The sequence below is a fragment of the Triturus cristatus genome, chromosome 12 (assembly GCF_964204655.1).
Source record: "Triturus cristatus chromosome 12, aTriCri1.1, whole genome shotgun sequence".
Classification (NCBI taxonomy): Eukaryota; Metazoa; Chordata; class Amphibia; order Caudata; family Salamandridae; genus Triturus; species Triturus cristatus.
In genome coordinates, this window is record NC_140595.1 from 6,860,097 (window position 1) to 6,879,867 (window position 19,771).

The window sequence follows — 19,771 nt, forward strand, 5'->3', positions numbered from 1 at the left end:
ATCTGGTGGTAACTTGTATTGTCGCATTCGTGGTAGCACCACTCCTGCCTTTAATGTGACTCGATATGGTGTAATATTCATGCATCCAACATCAGTAGGGCCTTGTGCCCATAGATGTGTAGGTAAAGTCTGCAGTCGGGGATCCATGTCTCTAGACACATAATGACCTTTAAAATCACGTAAAAACAATCTTACTCCTTCCGGAGAACAACATATTATAGCTCCTAGAGCTTTCAGTGTTTTTATTCCTAACAGATTTTCTGGACATGATTTAGTAAGCAATAAATCTGTAGTTCGGGTCAGAGGTCCTATCGTAAGTGGAAGAGGCTGTGATACTTCATTAACAATAGGTTTTCCTGAAAAACCAAGGGAAATATTCTGTGAGCCTGAGAGGGGTGCCCCTGGAACTTCACTACGTTTTATAGTTGTTCGACTTGCCCCTGTATCGAGTAAAAATTTTCTATCTTGGCCTAATAATTCACTATGTACATAAGGTCCTTCTTGATCTACAGGTATTTCAATAAGGGGTAAGTCAACTTCCCTCTCTAGGCTAGTTCATGCGTAACGCTGATACTCAGGATAGTCATACTGTGCGGTCTGATACATTTGTCGTGTTGTTGTCTGTGTGGCAGCAACAGGCAACGGTGGTGCAGCTGGCACAAACTGTATTGGCTGTTGTGCGGCTGGCATGGCCTGGGCATGCTGCAGAGCTCCTTGTTCATTCTGATCTTGTCTGAGTGGCCGTGATCTTTCTTGTGTTTTACCTATGGCGATATTATGTTTTAAAACTGGACAGTCGTGTACGTAATGACCTGGCTTTTTACAATAATTGCATGTCCCTTTTACAGGTCCTGCTGAATCGGAATGTGTCATACCCTTTTTATGTCCTTCAGCTGGAACTGTCTGGGAAACTAGCATTTTCATTTTCGTGTCTTTCATGCGTCTGTGTTCATGTTCTTGTTCCTCTCTAATTCTATTGTGATGGTACTGTAACATTTGTAACATTTGTGATGGAGTGTTACCTTGCCAGGTACTCTCGAATTTTAATACTCTATTCTTTACTGGGGGCAGGGCATTTTCTACTAATTTTGTTACAAACAGATGTGGGTATGATTCGCTACTTGCTTTTATGCCACTATTTATACCAAAACATTTTTCAAATCGGGCATAGTAATCACTAGTGTCTTCATCTTGCTTCTGTTTACAGGCTGAAATTGTACCCCAATCTTCCTTTTTCGTAGTTAATAAACGTGGCAGTACCTGTACTAATAAACCTGGTAGTGCTTTAGTTTTATCCCCAAGTCCTGCTCCTGCAGTTCGGGCCTTTTCTTCCGCTTCTAACACTGACCATTCTATCTTTTGGTCTCCTACCTCCCACTCTTTTTCCTTGAGTTTCTCATAAATGCCAGCAGGCATCAATACCTTTAATATTGTCATAATGTCGGGATAGGTATACTCTCCCATGAGTAACATGTCTTTAATTTCTCGCTGAAAACCCGCTGGGTCTTTGTCATGACTGGGTACCACTTTCTTCATTTGCAACAATTCTATTTTTGATATGGGCGTATATACAAATACGCGCTTAAACTCATTGTCCTCGCCTTGTATTGGGTGCACTTCTCGTAAGGGATTCTGTCTATCCATGTGATACGTGGTTCTTTCCTTGACGGGCAATGAGACATGCTCTGCGCATACAAAAAGAATATACTGCTTTCTTGATTCTAGAATTTCTTTAATTAATTTAGTACCTGCACCTCTCCATTTATTCATAAGCAATTCAGTCAATATGTCAGGTAAGGGACCAGGGTCCGAACGCTGACTCCGATATAGTATAATGAGTTGTTGAATCATATAAATCCCAACTAACCTCTGTTCATCTGGGGTGAGATTCAAAAATGTGCGTACTACTGTATCATCACTATATTTTCCGGGACTGTCCACCCAATGGACAGCTGCCCTGGCTAAATCTTGTTCATCCATAGAATCGAGAAAATGATAACCCCTTCGTTCTCGGAGTAGTTTGTCGGCGGTTTGGAACGAATGCTCGTTAGACCTTATATTAATTATAGGTATTTGGAAATTCCTGTTATTATCTGGACATATCGGACGTATCGGGTCAATAAGACATCTATTACTATTACAAGATCTTCCTCTTCCTACATAGGCTATGGTGTCTGACTGTCCTGTGGGCAGTCCTGACCCTTCTTCCTCGCTTTGTTCGAACTCGTCTACCTCTAATCTCTCTTCGTGTAGGCGTTCTATTTCTTTACGGATCTTTCGGCACATGGCTATTATACAATTTTGCTTATCATGTCTCCCTTCTGATATATTCTGGCTCCATCTGGTAAGAATTTGCATTGCTTCCGGGTTTACCCCCGGTCGGTCTTGATTTCTGATCACACAATTTATGAGGAAACGTAACAGTTCCCCCTGTATCTCTACTTTCTGGTATTCCATAGCTTTGTTAATACATTCTGGATCTCGCCCTGTTTGGACAAAATGATATATTTTATCTAGATGCGCAGTCATTCCTGGTAACTTCCCTAAATACACTGCGGCTCGTCTGATACGCAATGATGCCAGGGTCATTTCGTCCTCTTTACCGGGCACAGGGTCATATCTGCAATCTATAAGAAGTTCCTTCAGCGTACGGGCACTTATGAGTTTGGGTGTACGTGAATGTGCTGACTCTTGAAAAGTAAGTTTATTCATTCTGGGTGGCGTAGAAAAAATATTGGTAGCACCTCCCGTGGCCCCATCTGGGGTGTCGGGTGTGAAAGGATTCGTCGAACGTGACACAGCAACTACAGGTGTGGACACAGCTATAGAAGTAGCTGTAGGAGCGGATGCAGAAACAGATGTGCTTGCCGGAACTTGTGACTCGATTTGTTGCTGTAGGGATACGGGTACTGGATCTTGGCGTTGGATCTCCCTGGTATGCGGTCTATGTGGGGCGGAATTAGCATACTCGGGAGCTGCGTCATCTAAATATGAGGAAAGAAAAACATCTTCTGCGGTTCTAGGATGCCCCTTAGGATGTACCTTTATTGGGAACAATGGGGGTGGCAAGTCTTTCGGTTTTTCTGGAGTAGCCTTAGGTAATCCTTCGGCCAGGAGGGGATACATACCATTCATAAGGGCATTTCTTTGCCTATCTACTTGTTCTGATTTCACTCGGATACCTTCCTCAATTAATGGATTCTCTCGAACTTTATTTGAACTCTCTTTATTCTTTTCTTCCTGTCTACGTGCTTTTTCTGTGCGTCTATGAGATTCTTTACGCCATAACTCAACGGCGTCTTTCTGTGACTGTCTGACCTTCTTTTTCCATAACTCTTCCTCGACTTTCATGATGCACTCTGCATCCCAGGTTCCCGCTGTGGGCCACCTCTGACTTTCTGGTAATTCCTTGGTGTAGTCTACCCATAAATCAAGAAATAATATAGCGTCTAAGCCATGTTTGTGATACATGAAGTGCCCTGGAGTATCCCTAGGAGGAATAGGGACGGCTTCTTCGAGAACCCCTTTTCTAGTAGTGATCTGTCTTAATTTCGAAAAGAGCGGCATATTGGCAACTGATCCGATACTTAATCTTGAACACATTTAATACAAAAGCACAATAATGAACAACCATTCATACCACAATATGCAGGACGTTTAACACATTAAACATTAAACATTAAATATTTTTAACCTTTAAAATAACCAACAATGATGATCGTCTGCATAACTAATCACCAAGCATAATTCTTTGACAATAACTAGATACTTCGGAATACTTGATATACTGCTAAACAGTACAGATACACTGCTGAAACAGTGCAGACCGGATTTGTGTACCCAAACCCGTCTTGACCGGCACAACCTATGTGCACGTCAGAAATGCCTCCCCAGTAATGGTACTCACCGGGTAGCTTCGGAAACGGAAGGCCTCGGAAACCGGACTTGGACCGGACTGGACTCGACTCGACTCGTTGGAAACTGGACTCGACTTCGAACTGGTGGGCCTCTGTATACCTCGGATCTTGCTCTCTCAGCTAGGCTCTGGTCGGGATACTTCGCACTTCTCACCGCCTCGTCTGGGTGTTGATCGCAGCCTCAGTCGCCCCCGCTTGACCGGAGGGAGATACAGGAAATCCTGCTGGTACGCGTTATTGTCCGTCCAGCTGTGGCAGGAGACCGGGCCTGCAACTCACCGCCGGCGCGTGAGATGAGAAAGTGTCCCTGTTCGGGCGCCATTCATGTGGTAAATAAAATTCCTTTACCGGGACTTAATTTGATATATAAACATAATAAAATAGCTCAGTAAAATGAGAGGCAGAATCCGTGGTATTAGAGGTTCGGAATGGGCTTTATTCCAGTGATCGATTATAATCGGTTGCTCCAAGTTCCATCACCACGGGGGTTCAGGAAGTGAAGTACATACTTTATTGACAAGAAATGACTTTTATAGATCATACATTACAATGAGGCGAATGCAGTAGGCGTAACAATTGATAAGGAAAATGACGATTTATCTGCATAACCAAAAATGGGTGTAATAAGGAGTAAAAAGGAACGTAATTGGTTATGATGTCACATATAGGTGGATCCATAAGATAATACTTGGCATAGATGCGCGCGCAGCAACATGACGTGTAATTGACGTGTAACTAGGGGGTGAAGGGGACTTGACATTTAGCTCTACATGTGGAGACAAGAAGTCTGGGGGGTCAAGTCAACCTAATCCCAAATCATATCTAACATCCTATGTTTAAAGAACTATGTTATCCACGAAAGAAGGACTCTCGGACAGAATCTATTCTATACTGACTGTGCGTGCGTGTACAAGCGTCTAAGTGTCTACACTAAATGCGAGGGCAGGAATCTTCCATAGTAACAGGACTATGAATTACTTGCATAAAGACAGAGAAGCCGGGCCTTTTGCTCGGTAGCTGGAAGAATGTTTACTTAAACTACTAGGCAGGAATGCATTGGCTGAGGGGGAAGCAGATAACTCGAAGGTGAAATACAGTTCTTGGCAGAGAATAGGCTGATGTCAGGCTTCGTGAGCCGTGCAGAGAATGAGACAAAGTTCATGGTCACAGATGCAGGCTCAGACTGGAGCTTTCAGAGGCAGAAGGCAAGAAGAGTTTGATGACAGAATCAGGGCCTACTTGCCTGGACTGCAAAATGGAGTAACTGAGCCATATAAAGCCGGTGGCCTTTCATATTTAGGAATGGAATATCCGGCCTATTCATGGCGGATCTGACAGAGGACATGTTGACGGTGGACGCACATGTATTTGCGTCTTCATAACTGGAACTGGAGGAAACATACATGTACTTGTAACATGCACATAGAACCGTTGGGGTCCAAGATAGGGGACATAACTGACCAGAAAAATCCATATTTCCACAAAAGGGAAATGTTTCATTGGTTGAGCCTGTGTGTTAAAGGAGGAATACACTTAAAAAAAAGTATATGTATATATATATAATGTGCTTGGAGGAAAATGTTTTACATTTTTTTCAGATTTGTCATTTTTATATTATTGAAACCTTTACCAATGTTTTTCTTAGTTTGTTCTCCGTTTTATGGACTGTTCCCCTGACGTCACTTCCGGCATTGGATTGAAGACGGTTTAGTAAATGTAGGACAGAATAAGCATGAAAACTGCTTACCAAATGATTAAGAGAAGAGTAGGAAAAAAATTCACCAGCCACACAACATCAGCAACAGTGTCTGCATATTCCAGCAGCCCTGCAGCATCTGTGGACACTGCCTTGAAGCACCACCAACACAGAGAATCACGAGCAGCGTCCCCCAAGCCTGCAACAAGCGCCAAGACACCAAATCTACCCATGTGCCCGCCAGCCCATAAGAAAAATAATATCTCAAAATTGCATCAAAGTGCCTATACATCACTAACCGACAGCCCACCGTGCCGCCACACGAGCCTTAAAACAAAAAGATTACCACAAGAAAATACAAGCAGCCTTCCCTCCTCCCACAGCCAATGGAAATAATAACCATTGGAGCCTGGCTTCCAACTCCCAGCACTATACTTCAACAAAAGAAGAACACGGGTTCCAAATGCAATGTCTCCGTATTGCTGCAAAACACCAGCGCGCACATTTTCAACGTCACCTCACAGTAACCCATACAAGAAACCAATGTCTGTCGGCCAAACCTGAACAGCAGACCGTACAAGTGCTGGCTCTACCACTGCTCGCGAATAATATACGAACTTGGCATAACAGTATTTGTCTGCACTTGAGCACACGTATAAGCATCGGAAAGGGGAGGGGGGTCTGAATCAAGGACGTCGTGGCCGCCATTAACACAGGTGTTATACTGCTGCTGCTCAGGCCAACCAGCGTGATGGGACTGTTGTGCGAGATCCTATGTTATATGTGTAATCAGACCGGCTTCTATCAGGTGGGCCGGGTGGGTCAGGCCCACCCAAAGATGAGCCTGGCCCACCCAAACATGAGCCTTGGCCCTCGCAGTGAATCTACCACCGATGTACAACAATAAACAAGCATTGGCATAGCCAATAGGTCTCGCCTTTGGGACCCTATAAGTGTTTAATCATGCAACAGTTGATGTTACTGCACCACGGATATTGTGCTGCATAACTAAACACTTATAAGGTCCCAAAGGCGAGACCTATTGGCTATGCCAATGCTTGTTTATGCGATGTCAGAGGTTCTGTGTGGAATCATGCAATGTCTCCTGCTGCAAGAAGAATACAGCGGGCCAGATAGGGTGTGCCAAACAATGTCATACTTACTGCGAGTGTCAGTAGGGCTGCTACTGGCAAATGCTAGTTGAAGATGTCGCAGGGTCCATGTCTTCATTTAAGATAGGTACATGGACTGTGAGGGGTATGCACTCGCCATCACGCAGGTATCAGATTTACTCATACCTTAAAAGACATCCTATACAAATAGCTTTATTGCAAGAGACACACATGACTAAAGCGGAGACGCAGCGATTACGTCGCCGATGGCGAGGGCAGTTGTTTGCCACGGGATATTCGGCTTATGCGCGAGGTGCGTTAATATGGGTGAGGTCGGGGGTTCCTCTTCAAGTCACGCAGTCACTGATAAACCCGGAGGGGAGATATGTGATAATTAAGGGTACACTGGATGGCCGAGGTATAGTAATTACATCGCTATATGCCCCAAACACAGAGCAGGCTACATTCTTTGATAGGATATCACATCTCCTGGCTCAATGGCATGATCCTATGTGAACCTTGTGAAAACAAGGAGAGGGGCTCAACAGAGTCCAAAGGGACAGAGCACCATAATATACTGTGAAGTTTAAAAGATTCCCTTTGTACTACCTAACATTGATACCAAGGGCACTCCTAGGGTGTCCTATCCAAGAGAAATGTCACCTATGGAAATGTCTACCAAGAGCAGATATGTTGACCAATGGGGTGATGAACACCCAAAGTACAAAAATAAGTGCAGGGAGTGGAAAAAATTGTTTCACAAACTATCACATGAATGATCCAATACACAGCAATAAGAATAACATACATAAAATCAATTGAATAAATCAATACACATTTTATTAAAACAGTTTTTAAAAAAAAACTAATCGCAAATATACACAATAAAAATTGTTACATAGATCTATAAAACAAAATACACATAGTGAAGAGCAATCTATCTAACAAATCAAATGGAAGGAAAAATTATACAATAAAGCACCACAATCGTGCTTTAACCCTTTCGCTGCGGCGGGAATTCCGCCGCAGCGCTGGGGGGTGCGGGGGGGCAGCGCGGTGGCGCTGTGCTCATGACGGAGCCGCTCCGTCATGAGCCACGGTTGAGCTGTGCTCATGACGGAACGGTTCCGTCATGACTCCGCCCAGTTGCGTTGTCCCCCCGCACAGGCGGGGAAACAGCGCCGCGTAGGCGGAGCGGCCGCCAACAGCCGTGACATGACGGAACCGCTCCGTCATGAGCACACGGCAACCGTGGCTCATGACGGAGCGGCTCCGTCATGAGCGGGGAAGGGGTTAACAGTGTTAGTTTGTGTTCCCTATGGACCAATTACCACCGGGCTCACTCTACCCAACTACTTGGCAATCTTGATCCCAGGCCAAATACAACTCAAATTCTGAGCGTCGACGCGTTTCGGTGGGAAAATTTATAGAGCCACCTTCTTCAGGACGGGTAATAATAATCCTTCCTTCAGTCAAACGTACATATACCGATTCCTAGCAATAAAATATATATAACATGCAATCAGATCTTATAAATAATAAAACAAAATGTAACGCCCTGAACGTCTCAGGATCGTTTAACAGACACGATAATGAGAACGCAACCACTTGTGAAGGTTTAGTTATTTTAACGAAGGCAAAAATAATACAAGGAATAAACAAAGGTTATAGTCACTGGAATCCTCCAGGCTAAGTACGTTACCAGCCCACAGCACGGATGGTCCTAACCGTCCTCTGCATATACGCCGATCCCGGCGTATGCCAACAGAGGGCAGAAATGAAATGGCCGACAATGCCAATCGGTAGGCTGTGAGGGGCACGAAGAGTGTTGGGGAGAATCGAGGAGTCAGGGAAACACCCAGCCGGGGTCTCTACCTGAAGGGAGCAGCCGCTCAACCTCTTCCTCAGACTGCACCGGGACGCGGAGTCACCTCCTGGTGATGCGTCACCGATACCCCAATCACAAGCAAAGAAGACTGAACCGAGAGCAGCCGCTCGATCAATCCTGTGGACTTCCGAGTCTGTAACGCGGCAAACACCTCCTGGTGTGCGTTACAGCTGGCAGTCCCTGTATCTCTGGTCGGGCTGGGAGTTACGACTCCAACCAGCAAAAGCGCCACTGCGCTTTGACTCAGCCGAGTCAAAAAGCGAAGCTCAATGGTTATCCGGTAGAGCTTCCGGGTCCTTCACAGGTGACGATGGGGCAAGACACGGCCCAGGGAGTAACGACTCGACCTACCTCCGTTCTTGCCTTACTGGAGCACCACTCCGGAACACTGCTTCTTCACTAAGCAGGTACGTCGGTGTAAACACAATATCCGACCGCGTTGTACCTCCCGGTTCCTCCCTTTATAGGGCGTGTTTTCCTTGAGTTATGTAACAGCTCTCCTGTTTACATAAGGGCGTGTTTTCCTTGAGTTATGTAACAGCTCTCCTGTTTACATAAGGGCGTGTTTTCCTTGAGTTATGTAACAGCTCTCCTGTTTACATAACCTCTCAACCGCTAAGCATCCTGGGAGATGTAGTCCGTTTTCGCTGGTTACCGTTTTCCTCCCCTCGCATGACAGGAATTCTTGACACAAAAAGACATATACATCACAAAATTGTATAAAACATCTTCTGAACATCATATCTCAAAATTCTGAGAGAGCTAATCTCACAATTCATATTTGGACATCAAGTTTCCCCACTATATTGTTAATTGCTGTAGAAGGATCAAGACAAAACAAACTCATTTCCTTTTTTTTTTAAACAATAAGCAAAACAAAAGATACTAACTGCACAAGGGCTTCTAGGACCATGATAGTTCATTTCCATATAGGTGACAATCAGAGAACTCATTACTGCTAATTTTCCGACCAAATGGTCAACATCGTCTGGTATGCAGAACGATCAGCCAGACATATCTGTTTTTTCATCAATAAAGGAGCAGTTAACAAACATGCTCATTGCATTCAAGATATTGGATATTGATTTATAAGATATATAGGAGGGTCCGTTTTGGAATGTATCACCCTTTCCCTGTTTCTTATATCTATCATGGATATATGTTCTCCCTAGTATATAGGTAAAGCACATGGATACTAATCCCAAATCCTATCTCTCAATAACAAGGTTCATGATAATGAAATATTCACACGGATACTTATTGTTACGTCTAATAGGCTAGTTATGTTTAAGGAACCTAAATTCGTGGGCACCAAAAATTTAGACTATTTGTTATAGAGAATATTAAAAAAATGTATACAAAAATATACCTCAATATGTGCGATTGGTAAATTGCTCGTAGTCCGTAACAGTTAGTGGAAAACTCGCAGTCTATCCCTGGTAGTACGGCTAATCCACAAATGATAAAAGGATCGATGTGGGCATATCTGTCAAATAGCAGAAAAAGCAAACTCCACTAGTTACCAATACACTGACATAGTAGGACTGGGATGCTCAGTTGGTGATAGGGGGTCAATACTCACTTTAGTCAAATTCCCCACACATCGTTCTACTATGGTCTAATATAACCGGTGTGTTTATTGGCTGAGGCCGAAACGCTGTTGATTTTCAATCTGTAAATAAAGATATATATCTAGTTTTATTCTAATCTTGAATAAGTCATAGCTAAGTTAGTCTCACTCCATAAAGAAGATAGCTTACGCTTACTTATCAACAACAGATTTGTTCCTAGACGGTGGTACAGGGAGATGATAGTTGGTGGTCTGTATCCACTCGCTCGCCAATACCCCAGAAACGAATCTCTTCTGTTTAAGAACTGGTAGACTATAGAGAGAAACAATGGCATGACACTCCAATGTTACTAGGGGGTGATTACAACAGTGTACTTGACATCTCACTTGATCGCTCATTTCCACCCCTCCCAGGTACAAGCACACACCTTGCTATGAAGGCACTGAACAGCTGGGCAACACAGTGGCGTCTGACAGACGCTTGGAGGCACCGACACCCCCAAGACAGGATATATTCCTATTATTCTGGGGCTCATGACTTGCATGTACGCTTGGATCGCTACATGCTCACAGCCACATTGCTCCCCCACATATCAACGGTTTACTATTTGGGAAGGACGCACTCCGACCATAACCCACATATACTAGAGCTGCTCTGGGATCAGCCACACCCGCCAGTTCCGACCTGGCGATTACAACCAGACTTGTTATTAGATGCACCTTTCCGGAACCTGTTAGCGGCCAATGTCGCACGATACTTTGAGGATAATGCCGGCACAGCCACGACCCCTCAGATAGAGTGGGATGCATTCAAAGTTGTCGTCGGGGGGGACTGCCTTGGAGCACAAGTGGGCATGCGGAGGCAACTGGAGGCGGATCTGACACGCCTAGAAAATGCATTGCTCCGAGAGGAGGACACAGCACTAGAAGGTAACACTGTACCTCTAGAATACCTTAGGGTAGAACACTCGGGATTGCTCGATCGACTCCTTAATTTAAACTATGTGGCACATTCCGCACGCACACATCATATGGGTGACAAACCTGGTAAATTGCTGATGTGGCTGCTATGACAGGACGTGACAACGGCACCTGTGACGACAATACAAACGACACAAGGGGTTGAAGTACATGCGCAGAAAGACATACATCGCGCCTTTGTGGAACACTACACTGCAGTATACAGGTCCTACTCTGTAGCCACAGATGCCGACATACAAGACTTCTTATCAGCTACAACACTGCAGCAGCTAACAGACCAGCAGAGGGAGGATTTGGGTGCCCCTCTGCTATCGGAGGAAATAAGAGATAGCATTTATGCACTTTCCAATGGAAAAACACCGGGCCCTGACGGACTGCCGGCCGAGTTTTACAAGGCATACTCAGACGTGCTAATACCAGAACTGCTGCGGGTATATGAGGTGGCACTGGAATGTGCGACTCTCACACCCGCACAAAATGAGGCCACGTTGGTCTCACTACTGAAACCTGGCAGAAACCTGGAGAACTTAGGCTCTTATCGCCCGTTAGCCCTGTTAAACACAGACTACAAAATCCTAGCCTCCACTCTTGCCAAATGTATAGCCCCGTTTGTGCCGTCTCTGGTACACGCAGATCAGAACGGATTTGTTCCCAACAGAAGCACTTCATATAATATTCGCAAGTTGTTTAGAGTCCAGAGATATGCAACAGAGACCTGGCCTTGATCCGGATGCCTGATATTAGATCTGGAAAAGGCATTTGACTCACTGGAATGGCCTTATCTAGTGGCGGTCCTGCGCAAGTTTGAACTAGGTGATGAATATCTGCAGTTGGTGCAGTTGTTGTACCAACGCCCAACAGTGAGAGTTCGCACGGGAAAGCTACTGTCGGATGAGATAAGGGTGAGACGAGGCACTAGGCAGGGGTGCCCCTTGTCCCCGCTGCTCTTTTCCCTGGCTATGGAGCCTTTGGCAGCTCTCCTTCGAGAGGGTGGCGAGGATTGGGGCATCCCTTTAAGCGACGGATTACACGCGGTATCACTATATGCTGACGATTTGTTATTATATATGAGACTTGCACGCTGTACCGCTGGCAATTTCAGCACTGTTCTGTAGATTTGAGGCAGTATCGGGTCTCAGGGTAAACTGGGCCAAATCGGGCGCCTATTCTGTCAGTGAGAATGTGGCAGAGGCAGATATAGTAATTAACGGGACTGCGCTAAACTGGTATCCAACTACGTTCAGATACCTGGATATATATATATACCGATCCCCAGGAGATGTGCTGGAAGGTAATCTGGTTAGAGCCATTTCCTCTATAAAAGCACAGATGCAATTCTGGAGGACGCTGCCGCTCAATGTGATGAGCCGCGTCACCTTGACAAAGATGATAGTACTGCCTAGACTCCTGTATAATTTTGCGAATCTCCCCGTATATGTCCCGGTTAGGCTATTTAGATAATTGGAGGGGTTAATCCGAGGCTTGATCTGGTATACAGGGCGCCCCTGAATTGCGCTGCAGAAACTGTATGCACCCTCGGAGAGTGGAGGGCTGGCAGTACCAAATCTGGAACTCTACTACATAGCAGCGCAACTACAATGGGTCGCGAAGTGGCTAAGTGGGAATAATCTAAAGGACAAGGCGACAGAGACAGCAATCTGGACCCAGAATCAGATCTGCGGACTGTTTCACCCACTGGCAAAGATTCCCCGGCCAACGCAAATACACATCTAACTGGCGCATAGATGCTACAAGAGGTGCCTTCACCTCACGAAAGGCACACTCCCATATGCACCAACATTACCACTTATAGGGACACCTAGGGGCAAAGATTATGTCACTGACATGACATTAATGCCTTGGCTGGAGGCGGGAGTGGAGACACTTGGAGATCTGTATGTGGAAGGCACCTTGTTGACATTTGAGGCGCTAACAGCGGATACTGGATTACCAAGGGGCCAATTCCTCACATATGCAACTATCACACGGACGCTTACTCTAGCGTGGGGTGATATCACGCATGAACCGCCGGCGCATCAATTACTGCAATATTTGCATGTGATGGGGGAGGGGTCACATATAATACACTGGCTGGTGCAGGCCCTTCTCAGTCATACATGGAAGCCGTTACAAAGGCTTTGTGCCAATTGGACTGAAGACAGAGGCCGCCCCTGGACGGACAAAGACTGGGAACGAGTTTTAGCCAGCGCCACACATGTCCCATGTAACTCAAGATTCAAGCTAATACAGACATACATATTGCATAGGGCGTATCTTTCACCAGACAAAATGAATAAGTATTTTAATACTAATACCTCTTGAGTGCCCGCGGTGCCGTCTCCTGGGTGCTAACCTGTTGCACATGCTGTGGTCTTGCCCCAAGCTTCACATTTACTGGCGTGCGATATTGGCAACGCTCACTGCATGCACAAACATGGAAGTACATGACAATTGGGAGGTCTGTATCCTGGGGTTCTATAAAAGAAATAAAACACATAGAGCGAGCTTCCGATTTCGAGACTTGGGACTCATAAAGGCAAAACGACTTATAACCAAACGATGGAAACACAAGGAACCGCCAGAGATCTCACACTGGAAGAAGTCCCTAGAAGTGTGGGCGCAGGCGGAGAGCACCACCCTACACAGAGAGGAGACAGCGGGGTTGAGAAAGCATCCCATTGCACAGACTTGGGATGATATGCTCAAAAAGCTAGTGTGCTCCAGTACCCCACAACAGCCACCGCCCGCACAACAGGTGGGACCTAATACTTGATACATCACCAGATAGTAGAGGAGCCGCTACACCTGTATGCTATCTCGCCCAGACTGGTTGGAACAGACCGAAACCTTGCATTCCCTAGGTATGTTAAACGTAAGTAGACGTAACCCTGACGGCTACACACCCGCAACAGCAATAGTCGTGGCAGCCCATGCTCACTAATGGCACACCAATCGAGGCATGGCTACTCAAAGATGACAGACACACCAGGCACTGAATACATATTCCCTCAGCCCATTGACATCTTTGGTTTGTTTAGTTTTATTACTGGGTATTGAAAAATATTTTTTTCGTGTTGAATATTATAGAAAAGAGAATGGAAATAGTATGCGGACAGAGGCGACATTTAGAGGTATATGTAAATGTTGTATACTTGTAAAGCGCACAGCTGCCCCAGCAACGGGGCGTCCCGGCGCTGTATACCGCTGGGGAACCCATCCTGGCTTTCCCTGTGAGATGGTCCCTACTGGGCATCTCCAAGGTGAAGACAAGCATCCCCGGCGCTGATGGGGCCGTAAGTAGAGATTAAGCAAGCTATTGCCCAGAGTTGCTGAGTGCGATCCATGGTTAGAGTAGGCACCGAGGCGAGAATTATCGAGTCCGCTGACCTTGGCCCAAGACCCTGCCGCGTCGGGATTCGAACCCTGGTCCCGGGCCGACCTCTGCTTCTGGGTCTGCCGCCTCTAACCAGTGAGCCACACCACTCCTATGGATCTATCTATCGTAGGACTGTTTCACGGTACACTTTAACACTTGGGTTTTGCAATGAATAGCCTTCTCATACAAGAGTTGCTTATTTCTTTTTTAGTATATTGCTTAGATGTCCTGAACTCTGTCGCACTCTAGACTGTTGTCGGCAATGGACACACTAAACACTTCCATCCTTGCACTCGATTGGAGATGATAGAATGTGCGGGCAGGTAATGCCCAAGATAATTAACGGCTGGATTAGCATCCATGCACTATGGTTAAAGATGACACCAAGTTTATGTGAAAGACGCGCACGCTGACGGCTTTCTACAGAGTCAGAGGCCAAGAGATGTTATCTGGAAAGTGATGCTTATTGATGCTAGACAATAGATATGTTGTGTCAGGAAATTACAAAGAAAATGTACTAATAAAAGATATTCAAACAAAAAAAATCAGGCAAACAGCGCAGGCTTGGCTGCTAGGCGGTAGAGCTTTGTACAGCTAAAGGGTGCAGAACAGGGAGGGTAAAGGCTGCTTCCTTTTAAATGGTTTCTTCCAAATAGGGGCTGCTGCAATGCATGCTACAGACCTTCCTCACATGTTATGGGTGTTTACAGAAGGGTTGGGTGAGAGGTTTATGGGGGTGCAATCAGAAGGAGAGACATCAAACCTCCATTGACATATTTTTTGCTTTCAAGAGGGACACTTCATTTGCGTGTAGAGAAATTACTGATGTTTCGTCTCAGAATCAGGTTCTTTAGAAGGCTTTTAACACTGATCCCTGCTTAGGCATGAGCCACCATAACTGAGGCGCATGCAGTGTGCTTGGAGAAGGTGCCTGCCGTCTGCTAGAAGAGAGAAAGCACCCTGCAGTGTGCATGGAGAGGGCCGGCCACATGCCGTCTGCATGGAGAGGGTAGGCTGCCCGCAGTCTGCATGGAGAGGGTAGGCTGCCTGCAGTCTGCATGGAGAGGGTAGGCTGCATGCTGTCTGCAAGGAGAGGGTAGGCCGCATGCCATCTGCAAGGAGAGGGTAGGCTGCCTGCAGTCTGCAAGGAGAGGGTAGGCTGCCTGCAGTCTGCATGGAGAGGGTAGACTGCCTGCAGTCTGCAAGGAGAGCGTAGGCCACATGCCGTCTGCAAGGAGAGGGTAGGCCGCATGCCCTCTGCAAGGAGAGGGTAGGCTGTCTGCAGTCTGCATGGAGAGGGTAGACTGCCTGCAGTCTGCATGGAGAGGGTAGGCCGCATGCCGTCTGCAAGAAGAGGGTAGGCCGCTTGCCGTCTGCAAGGAGAGGGTAGGCTGCCTGCAGTCTGCAAGGAGAGGGTAGGCTGCCTGCAGTCTGCAAGGAGAGGGTAGGCTGCCTGCAGTCTGCAAGGAGAGGGTAGGCTGCCTGCAGTCTGCAAGGAGAGGGTAGGCTGCCTGCAGTCTGCAAGGAGAGGGTAGGCTGCCTGCAGTCTGCAAGGAGAGGGTAGGCTGCCTGCAGTCTACATGGAGAGGGTAGACTGCCTGCCGTCTGCAAGGAGAGCGTAGGACACATGCCGTCTGCAAGGAGAGGGTAGGCCGCATGCCCTCTGCAAGGAGATGATAGGCCGCCTGCAGTCTGCATGGAGGGGATCGGTCACATGCAGCCTGCATGAAGGGGTCCAGTTTGTTTACATGGAGTTATGGACTCTCACTAACACTTCACTGAGCTTCCTTGTCAGAGATGTTTGAGGAGGTGGAGAAACGTTCACATCACTGAGCTGTTCTGTTGTAACAGTGGGGAAAGGGGTTAATGGCTGGCATTGTCCGAGGTGCCTTAGTCGCCCATGGGAAAATTCTTTCCAGGTTTCCAGTAATTCACCCTTGCCTGATAATTGTACTCAGAATAACTTCCCACCGTTTGAAAAGCTTCTGGAACCCCTTTGCACACTTCATGAACTCCCTGCCTTCTTCATGTTTGGGTGCACGCTAGTAGGAAAGAGAGCCCCCAAAATGCCGTGCCTGCCAGAAGGGTTTTACTTCATATTTGTTTCCTCATTCTGTGAGGTCGCTGGCCTCTCTCTGTGAGGTTGCTGGCCTCTCTCTGTGAGGTTACTGGCCTCTTGAAATGTTTTCATTGCTCGGATTGTTTTCAATGCCTTTCTTTGTCCAGCTTGCAGGTTTGTTGAATGTCTTTATTTTCATGTTTTCTCCTCGAGACACCTCCTTTTCCATCTGATTTGTTCTTATGTGAATAGACTTACAGACAGAAAACCCTCTGTTCACATAGGTTTAACGTTGGTGGCAAACTGAGCTTTGCAATAAATAGGGCTTTCTGTATCTTGGGAATTCACCTCCCAAAATTGCACATTTTTGTCAAACAGCATTAGCCACAGACCCTCCTGAGCAGAATGTAGCCTTCCAGCCCCTTTGCTGCTATGGAACCCTGCCTATCACAAACGTTTGTAGGCTGATGATTAAGGGAACCTTCATGAAATCCTTCTGTTTAACATTGCCTGACTCGAGACGTCTCCGCTCGATATGACCTCTTCTCCTGAGTCTGGCCCATCCAAGATCATTGGAAGATGATGATTGAGGGAGCCTCCTGTTGAATATTGCCTGACTCTAGACCTTCTTGCCTGATGTTATATCCTTTTCTCCTGAGTCCTGCCCATCATGGAGCACTGGAGGGCTATGATTCAGGGAACATTCAGTGAAAGTCTTCTGTTGAAAATTGCCTGTCTCAGGACTTGCCCCTCAGGCAGCATTTGAGGACAATGATCAAATTAAAGCCTTCTGAATAACATTGATTGCTGTAGGCAAGATGATGACGTATCTTCTTATCCTGAGTTCAGTCCATCTGGGAACATTGGAGGTCGAAGGTTGAAGAAGGTTGAGGAAGCCTTCCATGAAGCCTTCCGTTGAACATTGCCTGTCTCAGGAAGGCTCCACTTGATGATATATCCTCTTCTCCTGAGTCTTGTCCATCAGGGAGCGCTGGAGGGCAGTGATTGAGGGAACCATGAATAAAGTATACAGTGGCACATAACTGGCCTATTGTGGACCGCTCTCCACCTGAGGACGTGTCCTTTTCTGGTGAGCAGATGCAGCGTCTGCTTGTGTGCTCTGCTTATTGTTGCAATGAGCTACAATTTATTCTTGTTCTCTTTTTGTAACTCTGGATTGATCTCCAGCGAAACAATTTGTTCCAGTATGTTGGCTCCCTGAACTTCCTCTGTGAACAACCTATGGGTAGCCACCTCCCGAGGCTGAGGCAGGGTTTAGAAGATGACCCAGTCGTAGGCCAACATCCTTCACTGGCATACTCCATCCTTGCGCCTGCGTTGAGGTGTGAGGACGCCATCTGTGGGTTTTAGCGCAACACATTAGTAACCTGGAAATCATACATTCTTATATTTCCAGTGCTCGAGCGCATGTTGGTCGTGGTGCAAACAGCCATATTCGTATTTTCTGTGTAGGGAGGCAATAAGTTATGAAGTCCACACGTCTAATTGGCCCAAGCTCTTCCACAAGGTGGGAATCCACAGCTCCGTTCCTTCCTGCATCGGACGCAACAGGGATTAGGCCCTCGTTGAGTGGGTGTTCTTTTGAAAGGATCAGAACCTAGAGGGATCCCGGGAGTGAAGACAGTCCTCTACTTACCTATGTCAGTGTCAAGTAGTGCAGCAATGCTTTATAGGCTCGCACGTCCGTGTCCTTGTCAAGGAAGATCTAGAATAGGAAAATGTAGAGAGGCTTCCATGACTGACCAGAGAATCTACTTGTCTATAACAATACCTCTCCAGTGCAGCTATCCTTGCCAGACTCAGTGGTGCGACATTATTCCATATTTCCAGAAATTGGCAATATCAGGTAAGATTGAAAATACTAGAACTTAGAGAGGATCACTCCTGACAGGACTCATCTACTGACTTGTAAAAACACCTCTCCTGTGCGACTATCCTTTCCAGACACACATATAAGCCATCTTCCCTTATTCTCAGAAATATGTAAAGTGAATGAATATTCAAAATACAAGAACTCAGAGTTGATTCCGGGTTGGAGTAGAACAGTCTCCTGACTAGACTGCTCCAAGTCAGCTGTCCTTTCCAATCTCGCATCTCATCATCCCATTTTTTCAGAAATAGCCAATATCAAAATGTGAAGTAGAGTGGTCCCACGGAGCAGAGCATGGCAGGAGCTGTCTGTCTCACCAGGGCTTAGCTTTTCAGAGGGGAAAAGCTGGGTATCTCAGAACTCTCAATGAATTTAATAGTGTGTTAAAAAAAAGCTGCAATTTCTTTCCTGACAGCGGGAATCATTCCAAGCATTTGAACCAGTGCCTGAGAAAGGACTATTATTACAGGTGAGTAACTTCTCCTTCTAAGACATGAGTTCAGGAGGGTGATGCACGTTTTTGGGGTGGTAGAGGACAGGGTTGTCGGTTTGATGGCCGTGGGCTGCTGTTGTCTTACCTTCCTTTGCTGTGCTTTCAGAGCCCGATGCTGTCTCCCAGTGTGTGGAATCACCTCCCATTCTCCACCCCTTCCTCCTACATGCCTCATGCACCTTTTGCAAGTGAAAACCAGTAAGTTGCTCTGCTTTTTTCTATTTTTATTTTAATTTTAGCCTTTGCTTATGGTTTGTGACTCCTTTATTGCTGCCCTCCATCCCTTGCTTTTGTTGTGTGTGCTTCAGGCATGTGCAGTTAACACAGCAGGGCATGGGTGGATTCCCACACAGCTCTGGTAGGCACGTCTAGGGCTGTGTGGGGATCTGCTCTGTGTTCTCCTGTGTGTCAGACTGGCTGAGGCGTGATTGCCATGTGCTGGAGATACTGTGAGGAAAACAGTTTATTCATACAGATACCCTCTGCAGTTCACCTGGGCTTTGGGCTGGTTTGATGGTTTTAGTGTTCCAGGAATGTGTGCACCATATGTGTGCAGCGAGATTGTGGATGACATTGACTTGGCACACGCAGACTAAGGAGGATGGCATCTTAAGGGTGTTTCCCAAATGACCCAAGTGTTAACTTTGAGGCCTGTTTACGTTTAAAGCTTCCATGCGTTTTGTTGACCTTTGCTCTCTCAAGGTAGATGGGATGCGTGCACTGCCAATGCTGACATATTGTGAATAAATGAAATATTAAAGTGGAGCTGCAGCAGCTGTTGATCCCAA

General features: G+C 46.3%; 1 protein-coding gene across 2 annotated transcripts in view; it reads left to right on the forward strand.

Moving 5' to 3' along the window:
* The window catches only part of SBNO2 (strawberry notch homolog 2), a 502,221-nt gene that overhangs the window by 65,736 nt on the left and 416,714 nt on the right, over positions 1 to 19,771 (forward strand). For both annotated transcript variants that reach the window (XM_085639189.1, XM_085639190.1), the window contains exon 3: positions 19,090 to 19,181. In XM_085639189.1, coding sequence (XP_085495315.1) covers positions 19,090 to 19,181 — 92 coding nt within the window. The remainder of the gene's footprint in view (positions 1 to 19,089; positions 19,182 to 19,771) is intronic.